The 12,442-nt window shown below is 40.8% G+C and overlaps 1 protein-coding gene across 3 annotated transcripts in view; it reads left to right on the top strand.

The window, feature by feature from the left end:
* The window catches only part of IQUB (IQ motif and ubiquitin domain containing), an 83,957-nt gene that overhangs the window by 41,468 nt on the left and 30,047 nt on the right, over nt 1-12,442 (top strand). For all 3 annotated transcript variants that reach the window (XM_073619784.1, XM_073619783.1, XM_073619785.1), the window contains exons 3-6: nt 366-500; nt 6,359-6,526; nt 8,147-8,322; nt 11,725-11,880. In XM_073619784.1, the coding sequence (XP_073475885.1) occupies nt 366-500; nt 6,359-6,526; nt 8,147-8,322; nt 11,725-11,880 (635 nt within the window). The remainder of the gene's footprint in view (nt 1-365; nt 501-6,358; nt 6,527-8,146; nt 8,323-11,724; nt 11,881-12,442) is intronic.

Here is a 12,442-nt window from a genome sequence, read left to right on the forward strand (position 1 = left end):
AACAAGCTGAAAAAAAGAAGCTGGTTGTCATGCACAACTGCTTCAGATTTTAGCTGCTGCAATTTTAATAAATACCCCTCTTTGACTCTGCTAAAACCAGAAAGTTCACTGTGTTTACTTGATAGCATTACTAGCTCACTGATTAGTTTTATTTTATGCCTAGAATTGCTCTATATGGATTAACACTTTTTTTTCTGAATAAGGCCAGTGATTACCTGTGTTGCTTCTCAGCATTTGATTTACTAAAGCTTTTGTAAATCATCAAAGTACATTGACAAAGTATACCATTTTAACAGAAAGGTACATTGGTAATTGAAAAGAAAATGCTTCTGATATATAATTTTGCTTATTTTCTTTATTTCTAGTTAAGGTTATGTTAGTTCCAGTTGGTCAAGTCATTACTATTGCATTTTCCATTGGAAAGTCTGTGGGAAATCTTAAAAATGACTTTGCATCTCAGATGAAAATACCAGAAACAGTCATACGCATTATGTTTGAAGGTATGTAAAATAGACTTACTAAATAGTTTTTTGTAGGTTCATTACCCCTAAGGCTCTATTCACACTAATGCATTTTTTATATATTTTACATTTTGCAGAAATGCAGGGAAATTTTTTAACATGGGTTCCTATGGAACATGTTCACATCAATGCATTTTTGTGCCTCTGCATTTTTGGAAAGGGTTGGGGATGTTTTTTTCCCGCAAAATGCAGCGTTTTGCATGTAATAGACTTCAATGGACCCTCATCCAAAACGCAAGTACCGCGATTTTGCCATGATTTGCATTTTTTTAATTCATTTTTTTACACTGGTTGCAAAGGAGGGGGCCGGAAAGCCGGCCGTCACATCCTTAACAACTGATGAGTCATCAGCTGTCAGCGGGCTTGCCTGCTGAATGTAAAAAAAAAAGAATTGCCGGCTAAAAAAAAAAATTGTGAAAAAAAAAACAGCATGGGGTCCCCCCCCCAGGTCAATACCAGGCCCTTGGGTCTAGTATGGATTCGGAGTGAGCTGCACACCTAGACTGCACATCTAGGAGGAGGTTGATGTCCTTTTTAACAGTCTGACAACTTTAACTTCTTGTGTCTGAAAAAAAGTATTTTTAGCTCTCAGTGCCAGCAAAAAAATACATTTCCAGCTTTTGGTGCCAGCAGAAATAATGACAGTTCATGGTGGCAGTAAAGGTTTATGGTCAAACTCTGGAATCTAGTACGCTTGTATATGCTCTGGACATCCAACAGGAATTGAGTGGAAATTATCACTGTACCCCTTACTGTGTGGGAATAGCCTGTGAGCCGAACACGAGAGTGTAAGGCAAAAGTAGCTGGTGAGTTTGCTCGCTGAAGGGGAGTGGAGATCACAGTTCACAGCGGTGTGGTGGAAGATTTTTGTTCACTGAAGATCTATATTATTTATGAATCATCACTCATATCACTACGTCACTGCCTATTGGACTTTTATGTTATCAATTTAATATACACTGTATGAATTTTATTACACTAAAATATTTTTTGATTATTTTTGAGTGATACTTAATAGGTTGTCACTTTTTAGTTTATTGTGGTAATTATACACATGTACATACAATTTTTGTTATAATTAGCGCTGCTATTTGATTTCACTTGAGGTAAGGGCAGGTTTTAGTGAATCATTTATTATTATTTTTTGCACTATTTGAATTTAAGCAGCAGCTGTCAGTGAGGGGTAGATCTGTGAGCGCAGCGTTTGGCACATAGGAGGGGGCGGTGATCCTGTGGACCATATTAAGTGACCAAAAAAAAAGAATTGCCGACTAAAAAAAAAAATTGTGAAAAAAAAACAGCATGGGGTCCCCCCCCCAGGTCAATACCAGGCCCTTGGGTCTAGTATGGATTCGGAGGGTCCCCCCCAAAATCAATACCAGACCTTTATTCGAGCATACAGGCCAGGAAAGGGAGGGGACGAGCGAGCGCCCCCCTCCTGAACCATACCAGGCCACATGCCCTCAACATGGGGGAATGGGTGCTTTGGGGCAGGGAGGCTCTGCGCCCCCCCCCCACCCCAAAGCACCTTACCCCCATGTTGATGGGGACAAGGGCCTTTTCCCAACAATATCATCGCCAAAATAGTGCAAAAAATTATTTGTGTCTGAAAAGTTCATATAGTGAAGTCCATAGATGAATCCACCTGAGATATTATTATTATTATCCATGCCGTGCAGACACCCAGTGGCTGATGTGCACACTAAATGCTCATCGTACAGCCCCTTAATCACAAGCAGTCTGAAAAGCCTTTTTACACCTCCGCGTATTCCAACCAGGGAATCAGCTCATACATTACAGAGATGTTCCTTCCAAGTCAACTTGCACATATAGAACCGGCTCAGAAGAAAAGGAAATATCTCAGTGTAGTGATTTTTAGGGCTGTTACTGATTAAAATTTTCGTGTTCGATTAATCGATTTTTTTTAAATTGATTAATCGACTAATTTCGATTAATTATAATGCACATACAGATCCAACTACTTTTAGCTGATTTAGCACCGTTGTTATGGCAACGGTCGAAGCCAGACATAGCGGGGCATGGCTAGGACGTCACACGTCATAAACTCAGCCTCACCGTGCCCATAATCTCAGCCTTACCGTGCCCATAAATGCAGCCTCACCAAGCCCATAATCGCAGCCTCACCGTGCCCATAATGCAGTCTCACAGTGCCCATAATCTCAGACTTACCGTGCCCATATTCGCAGCCTCACCGTTCCCATAATGCAGCCTTACCGTGCCCATAATCGCAGCTTCACTGTGCCCATAATGCTGTCTCAGCATGCCCATAATCGCAGCTTTGTCGTGCCTATAATTGCAGCCTCACCGTGCCCATAATGCTGTCTTACCGTGCCCATAATCGCAGCCTCGCCGTGCCTATAATGACAGCCTCATCGTGGCCATAATGTAGTCTCACTGTGGCCATAATGCAGTCTCACCGTGCCCATAATGCAGTCTCACCGTGCCCATAATCGCAGCCTCACTGTAGTCAGTGCCTGTGCCTGGATTACACAGTCTGCGGGCATCTCCCGCTGTGTGTCTCGGATCTGAGTGTGAAAACTTTGGCCGCGCTGTGAGAAAAGTCCCGCCCTCCTCCTAGATCAGCTTGTGTGATAGACAGAACACTGCGTCTATCACACGAGCTGAACTAGGAGGAGATGCCGCAGACTGTGTATGACATATAGTGGAGGAGGAGGGAGCGCTGCACTGCAGCCACAGCTTGGCCCAAAGCAGCCCCACGGCAGGCAGCCTACCGATTAAAAAAATGAACGATTAATCGAGGAATTAATCGTTAATTTCCGCAGCCCTAGTGATTTTATTAAAAAGACATAAAAGGCATAAAAAACAAATAGATGGCCTCTTACATGATTTGGTGCCTGCTTGGCACTAATACAGACCACAACACAGAGAGTGATAACCTGTTCCGCTGTGACCAGGAGTCGGTGGGCGTTCCAAATACTGGAAGTGATGTGGCAGGAAGTGACAAAAAAAGGATGTCAGGTTAAGCAGGGTTTCTTTAATAAATGTAACCAAATAGAAAAGCTAACCCCTTCCACTTAAAGTGTTACTAAACCCATGACAATAAAATCGGTCTGTATGTGTAAAAAGGCTGTTCGATCCTGTCTTCTCTGATCCTCCCCTTCTTCCATTGTCCCCAATATATCTCCTGATAATACAATCACTCTGCACATGCTCAGTTTGGTTTGTTTTGTGTCTATCTCTTAAAGTTATTGTGGTAAAACCAAGGAAGCCCAGACTTCTGTAAAGTATCAATGCTTTACTAAACAGGAAAAACTGCACATACAACTGTAGGATGCACAATACAACATAACTCATAGGTTACAAAAATATGCCTACAAATATAAGCATGTACAATATGTACGCATTAAGTAAATGAAACAGTTACTCAACTTAGAGTTTAAGATGTAATGTCCTTCATGGTTCCTTGCTCAGTTAAACTCAAAAGTTCTCCAAAACTCTCCAGGTTCTGGTAGCCACGTCTTTCCTCATCGTCCTTACAAACGCATCTCTTGTCTGAACACATGTTTTTTTTAAAAGACCCCAAGTCCCTCCCACCAACTTCCTGTATACCAACTTCCTGTCTCCAAAATCTATCCAACTGGTTTATTTACATATCAATGGAGTGGAAGAGCCTCTGTAAACATATGCTCTTAAAAATCTAACTCTATTTTATTCTTAAAGTGATTAATAGCCATAGTAACACAATGTGTATTGCTAGAGAGTTTTTTTTTTCTTGGGAGAGTGCATGTGATCAGCACAGGGCCAATCATCACTGTCTAGCAGCCTAGTAAGGGCAGTCAAAGGAGAATAAAAACTCCTCCTACAAGCTTTAACCAGACACTGAAAGAGGTCACGTGACTGCTCTAACTGCTGATGAGAAAAGGTATTTAACAGTTTATATTTACTAAAATAATTGCATTTCCATGTTCTGTGTACTGTGGGAGACCAGATATAGTGAATTCAGGCTCCTGGGTTTAGTAACACTTTGAAGCGGAGTTCCACCCAAAAATGGAACTTCCTCCCTCCCACTCCTTGTAACCTGATTATGCAGTTTTCCCTTTACCTTGTGAGGCCAGATATATTCACCTAAGTACCCCCTCCAGATCCCTTTCCGCTACCGGTTCCAAGTGGGGGGGGGGGGGGGGGGCGCTGATCCAGCTCTGTGACGTTCCCCCTAAGATCGCTAGTCCCATGCAATGAAGTTGTCCTCTTCTGGATCCTGAGAGGACTCTGTTGTTGGACATTCAATAGGAAGTTTCAGTGTCATGCAGGCACTGACATGAACACTCAAAGAAGGACCTTTCCAGGAAGTAAATAGAAGAGGAGAAGGGCAATCAGATAGGGATTTTTTCCCCTTTCCAGCCATACACTAGAGGGGGGTGGGTGAGGGGGGAAAACAATCCCGAAGTGGGGCTTTAATGGAAGCTAACTTGGAGTTTTATCTGATCTCTTGCCAAATGATCTACCTGCAAAAGTACACCAAGACCAATCTGGCATACGGTTTTGGGAATATACTGTAGCTTACAAGAACACAGCAAGTAAACAATGTTAAACAGTGTGCATTAGCTGTCATGTGCCTTTAATTAAAAAATGCTAGCTTTAAAAGTTCTTGCCTATTTATTTCTATATTAGATGCCATGAACAAGTATGGTTACTAACATAAAAACATTTCTCTGTCCTTTTAATAATTATTTTCTCCTCACCAGACAGGTGGCAGTGTAAGTTAAAGATAGAACAGGTATTAGCTTCTTGTGACTGGTCAGGCACAGTCAGAGCCTCTGGTTCAAGCTGGGTTCTTCTGCACTATCATGGTGCTGAAAAACGTAGAAGACATTCTGTTTGCAGTAACGCAGGACCATTTTTCCATGTCTGTCATAGATCATCATTCACAGGATTATTACAGCTGCCTAGATAGTAGAATTGTTATGCAGCTTCTTATAGACACTTAAAAAGGTGAATACATGGATAGTAATCCTGCATCCCACAGCTTGTGTAGCCACTGTACTTATAAAGTATGCTATATATATATATATATATATATATATATATATATATATATATATATATATATTAGGGAACAACAATCACTTATTTTAGAAAAGTTAAAAAAAAAAATTTCAATGGCCCATAACAGCAGCCCTTTTTTCATAGTTTTTTGCTTTTCCTTAAATATTGGGGATGTATAGTTAGCCCTATAGATGACGATTTACTAAATGAGTTGAGAAACCTCTCACACTAAGCCCTCGTTCACATTGACCGCAGCTTTGAAATCGTGCGACTTCTTCTGAAATTGCACGATTTCAAAGCTGCATATCCATGTGACTTGGAAGATATCTGTTCGGCTTCAGGCACAGATGTCTATGCAAGTCGCACCTGAAATCGCCAAAAGTAGTGCAGGAACTGCTTTTTCAAACCAATGCGGCACCCCAAAGTCAGCATCGCACCAATTTGAACAGTGCGTTTGCCAGCAATAAGGTGCTACTTGTCATGCGCTTGGTCCTGTCAAAGCGCATGACAAGTCGCTCCAATGTGAAGGAGGGCTTAATTGTGGGAGTTTTCAGTTAAATTATCTAACCATTTAAAAGTAAATTCATGTTTATTTATTTCATCTGCTTATGAGTGGGTAATTGAAATTAATATTTACACAATTTATTGTGTGAAAATTCTCACCTTCTTTATTAATTCTGCACATAAGTGTTTATACGCTATTAGATGTCTGTGTCACACTATAATAGTTCAGAATTTACTGTAATTTGCCTACATCTCATAGCACCGGAAGCATACTTTGTTTTCTGTTTGCTTGTTTCTTATTACAGGCCGGGCAGTGGAAGACCATGAGACTTTAGTAGATCTTGGCATCACACCCAATGGAACTATCCAGCTGGATATGCAGTCGTTGGATCCTGAAAACCATCCAGTCAAAGCTGTGAAATTTCAGCATGAATACAGCATGCCAGATGTGATAACTGTCAGGGTGCAAACAGGTTTGACAGCAGTTAAAATACTTATGATGAACCTGCCTTGCTTGTATTTAAGTCTTTGACATACAAAGTGGTGATCCCATCCCTTAAATCAGTGGACTCCAAACCGGATGTGAGCCTTTACTTACCTTTATTAGGCCCTTGGGAAACTTTTCCTCCCACTATAACAAGGCACTATTCCTTCTACACCAGCAATTGGGCATAATTCCTGTCACTTATACCAACAATCCCACTGACACCAGTGATGGAGCACTATTTTTCCCCTAATGCTAAAAATGGGGCAATATTCCTCCCACTGATACCAATGATGGGCCATTCTTTACTCCCATTGACACTAGGGCATTTTCCACCCACACTGGCCACAGTCCGGCCCCCTCAAAGTCAGAAGGATAGAAAACTGGCCCTTTGTTCAGAAGGTTTGGAGGCCCCTGTCTTAAATGATAGCAGCTCAGCCCAATATAGCAGGTGTGTAGAGTGCCTGCCATGCTGATTTCAGATTTTATTCCTTCAGAACAGAGAGTCTGCTTCCAAATGAGTGTCTGAAATAACTGTGTCCCCTCTAAAACACCAACCCAAGTGGTGACAGCAAGCAAGTTTTTCTGCTTTGCCAGTATCCCAAAAAGGTGATCTCCCTTTATTTGTAACTTACCCCTGCCCCAGTGAACTATTAAACAGGCCATTTGAAGCATTTATTCATTCATCTGAAGCTATGTTAAAATTGAAGTGATTATAAAGCTCTGACATGAAATATGAACAAAGCATATCCCTCTATAGTTTGTACTCGCATCAATCCAGAGCAATAAGTGTAATTTCTGTCTGTTGCTGCTTTGTTCCTCTGCTATCAGTCATTTTTTACAGGTTTTCCTGACGGCAAGAAAAAAATGGTGACATGAGAGGGATCTCCAGCACACAGCCTGTGATCAAGAGCCTCGGCTCTGTTCCTGTGTGCTGTGTGAAAGGGGGGGGGGTGTATCTGTTCCCTTCAATCACCTCTCAGTGTTCTTCTTAGCTCTGCAGTGTGTAATTTCAGCTCTCCGTCCCTGTTTTCAGAAAGATCAGAAAAGCTTTATAAATTCTCTATTTTGAACAGATGTAGAGGAAAAAAGACTGCAGATAAACATGTAATGTAGGGGGATTTCTTTCATCTGTATGTGTATCACCTGTGGCCAGTCACTTAACTGTAAGCGTTTCAACCACTTTAAACTTTTGGGACAACCTTTTAAAAACTCTTCCCTTAAAATAACGAAAACCTGCAAGAAAGAAGTATGGAGGCTGCCATTATTTAACTTCCCATTTAAAAATACCAGTTATCTGGCGGCCAATGACTTTTTTTTTTACTCAGGCTAATTAATTTGAAATTGAGGCTTGGTTGAGTAAGTAAGGGGATGATAGCATAAAAAAAAAAAACTGAATAAAAAAAAAAAAAATTTTAAATGGTAGCACATTAATACAGTATATACAGTATAAGCCTAATTAAAGCTGGTGCCTGAAATTCCACAATCCAAGCAATTCTTTGCTCTCAGAAGCAAAAAGACAGGACTGGTATAACGGCACCATACCAGCCATTAATAAATATATCAAAAACTGTATTTTTTTTAATTTAACACTTATATCTTTGATTAGGAGAAGATGTGTATCAGGATATAGCAGTGGAAATTGAAAGATTAAACTACCGCAAACCATATCTGGGTGGATATCGACACAAGTTGACAGGAGCGGTGTACCATCATGCTGGAACACAAACTGTGCCAAAAAAAAGACCAGACAAAGGAGTTGAAGTATTCTGTAGAGACACCCAGGTATGTTGCTAAGATTTACATAAGCTTGTTTTGTTCTGCCTGGGTTGGGTTTCTACAAATTGATATAAATGATATGGTATGTTGATTTTCATGAGCTTTTCCTGCATATGCACATCGGTCGCTGCATAATTGACCTTGGAAGTATTGCAAACAGGAAAGTTTGTTTGATTATATTTTTTCAAAGGTCCAGTGTTCACAAGTCTGCAGGTCTGTGAAATCACAAGATAATCATAATTCCCTGAGCATTATTAGTTACGTACTCAGGAAAGGACTCCACGGGAAAAGTACCTTCCTATTAAATTACTCTGCTGTTTTAAAAAATAACAACTCTCTGACTAAAAAAATTGGGGGAAAAAGGGGAAATTTAGGGACTTTCAGGAAGCCATGGTCTGGTAAGACCATGTATTTCCATCCCTAGGGACTTTAATTGATATCATGGCCTGGTAAGGTCATAGATATCCATCCCATTTGTATTGGAAGAAAAAAGTATATATACATATACGGAGGATGTGGAACTTTGTATGAAGCATTTGACAGCAAGGGGATAATAGGGTGAATATAAAGGAATTTTATTAAACATTATATTATACATACATTTTCCTGGTAACGTTAATAGGTAACATACATAAGGTAATGAGATCATTGAACACAGTTCATGGTACATATGCTGGTAGCAACAAGAGTATGTAAAAGACAAGAAAATAACCATAAATTGATAATAACATGGTAGTTTCATATGGTAAAAAATATTTTTAAAATTCCCAGATTCACCACAATGTAAGTGTATACCAATGGTTTAAAAGGATATGGTCTGCAAGACCTATGGCCTCACTAAGCCTGAAGGGGTACGGAATACATAATAGCTTAAATTCTTGATAAAACAGGTGGGTACACGGCAGTCAGTAGCTCTACGCGTTTCGTGGCTTAGGCCACTCATCAGGAGCAGGCACATGTGGTTTCTATAAAAAAATGAAAAAAATATAAACAAAACAATGAAAGTTTACAAAGACAAGGTTAGGGGTAGAGTAGAACCACCATAACCAGGGCTTACTTACTGAGATTGGGCATGTTGAGGTACAAATGGCAAAGCTCTGCAAGCAGTCCGGAGAACAACTCTCTGACTAAAACACCTACTGTTTTAGGGTACACATGTCCCTTAGATCTTTCACGTAGCCATCAATTTTCCACCCGGCTCCTTCAATTGCCGGTTGACGTGCTGGAGATGTTTGACAGGGCACCGCCAGACAGACATCCATCAATTGAAAATTCAAAGGAGCTGGGCAGAAAATTGTTGGCTGAACAGATTCTGCATCCAGTCAGATGCAGATACTATTTGGGTATTTTGACAGGCAGCTGTCAAAATACAATAGGCACAGCTGGAGATGCTTGATTTTTAAAATTCACTGAATGAAAGCTTTTTTTTTTTTTTTTAATTCAAACATATTTGATTGGAAATATATTTTGTGCACAATACAAAGAAATGTCGTTTGTACATTGTAATGATATATTTGCAAAACCAGAATTACAACATAAGAAAGGGGTAAGGAAATATATCTGCAAGGAAGGTAGATAAAAACAAGATAAACTCTCATTATACATTCATGTACATAAATGGTTATAGCCTAACAGTGTGTCAAAAACCAAGGGGATACTGCAAATTCAATGGTGAGGCTCTGTATTATTATACTATAGGAACGTATCCCCGAAGCATTTTTATATAAAACAAGAAAGAAGGGTGAAGAGCCTTGTCTTAAGGGTAAATACAAAGTAAAACGGCACTCAGCATCCTACTCCTGGAGAGGAAAGTGCACCTTGTTAACGTGAAGGGAGGGTGGGAGTATGAAGTGGCGGCGGTGAAGCGGAAGATATGCTATTGCCAATGAAGTACTCCTACTATGCTAGATAGAAAATTGATTGGGTATATATGACAGAGAAAAAGAAAAAAAAAAAAAGTGTGGGAGGGGGGGTTTGGTGTAAGAAGGAGAAGTTTGAAAGAGAGGAGATGTGATGGGGAATTGGAAAGAGATGCATGGGTATATAAATAGGAGATTTAAAGCGAAGTTCCACAAAAAGTGTAGCTGCTGACTTTTAATAAACAGACATTCACCTGTCCCATGGTCCAGCGATTCGGCCGCCCGAAGCCTCGCTCCTCTCCCACTCCTCTCCGTGGCTCCTTCATTGCAAGTGTGAGCACCCAGCTGTGACAGCTTGCGGCTTCTCAGTGGCCAGGCAATCTTCTGGGACCTGTGACGTGTCCCAGGAGATTGCAGGGAGGGAGAGAAGAGGAGTCACCTAGGCAGCCAAGCGGAAGTGGGAGCTGGGTATCTGTCAAAATGAGGTACCCACTCCCAAACAAAATTTACATGCCAAATGTGGCATATAAGGGGGTGAGGAGTGCTTAAAGCAGTAGTTTCACTTTTGGGTGGAACTCTGCTTTAAGGGCAAGGAGTTCCCGCCGGCAGGAGTAGTGATAAAAATATGCACTCACTGTACTAATGACACTGAGTGGGAAGGGGTTAAACATCTAGGGCGATCAAAAAGTAAAATGTGTGCCTAACCAGTGTTTGTGTGTTTACCATGTGCTGTTTTTACTAAGGGATGTGCTTTGCAGGGAAACAAAATCCACCACATCCCTGCTGACAGAACTGAGCTCTCGCTTCTGTGTCTGATCAGCGGGTGTGGGCAGACATCCATTGCAAATGTGTGCCTAACCAGTGTTTGTGTGTTTACCATGTGCTGTTTTTACTAAGGGATGTGCTTTGCAGGGAAACAAAATCCACCACATCCCTGCTGACAGAACTGAGCTCTCGCTTCTGTGTCTGATCAGCGGGTGTGGGCAGACATCCATTGACCACCTCTCGCCGATCAGCTTCTGCTTTGACAGATATCCTGTCTCCACTTTCGGGAGACTGGGTCGCGGCGAATTATGTCAGCAGCTTGGCTCCTTCCTCCTTCCCACGCGGCCAGGCAGTAGGAGAGCGCAGTGGTGCCTCACACATGTGCATTAGGGACCTGGCTGAAGCCATAATGCTTCACTACCGGATTCCCTTACCCGCAATGGCAGCAGCAGCACCCGACAGCTGATGGAAACGTTAGCTGCGATACCAACATCGCTGGACTCCAGGACAGGTAAGTGTCCTATTATTAAAAGTCAACAGCTGCAGTATGTGTAGCTGCTGGCTTTAAATTGTTGCAGGGGTGGGCGGACCTCCTCTTTAAATAGTACAAATACATCAGAAGAAAAGTAATTCAAAACCATTGTAGTCATCTTTTGAAAACATTACATTTTGGACCACTAAACAACTAAACAGTTTTCTATGGTTCAGCATTTTAAAAGCCACCTGTAGATTCAACGGTTTTTGTGCCCAGTTTTTCTAATAATTAGTTTTATTTTCTCTACAGACTGTGTTTCAAAAGAACAAGACTCAGCAGTCAAGGAATACAATGTCCACACAAATGACAAAAATCGGTCACTATGTATCAAATATAACTGACAAACTCTTACAGCCCTCAAAATATGTTACAGCAGATGAGTATCATGCCAGAAGACTGAGAGCAGTAAGTGATTGAATTTGTGTGTGTTTGTGTGCTATGCCTGTGCCATTAAAAATAACTACAACATTTTTTGAAGGCATTCCAATTTCTTTGATCTTTGATCCATTTGTTTACCATAGAGAGGCCCTAGCAATAAAGCAATAAAGCACGTAGCATGTTAACAGTCCGGGCTACATTGCTGCTGGGCATCAACAATATTTTGTAAAGTTTAGTAGTTTAGTAGCAGTAGTTTAGTGTACATGTCATGCAAAATCCAGAGCGTATGGTCCCTGTAATAGACCTACAGTAGATAAAAAGATGCACACATTTTCTTGGAAAGTCAGTTGCCCAACCATTGCTCTGCAATGTCATTGAATTCCTGAAATTTTTTTTCAAAGTCTTGTGTGACTTATGCTAGCCCACAAAGGCTTTTTGTTTGAAAGACTACAGACCACCACCTCAGACACACACAAGTAGGGAAAGCAAAGAAATCTCATATTTTATAAATTGATTTTGCCAAATGACAACTGTAAAAAATATATATGACAAGTTATGATGTTGATGATGATGATGTTGAAACCAATGA

The sequence above is a fragment of the Aquarana catesbeiana genome, linkage group LG03 (assembly GCF_042186555.1).
Source record: "Aquarana catesbeiana isolate 2022-GZ linkage group LG03, ASM4218655v1, whole genome shotgun sequence".
Taxonomy (NCBI): domain Eukaryota; kingdom Metazoa; phylum Chordata; class Amphibia; order Anura; family Ranidae; genus Aquarana; species Aquarana catesbeiana.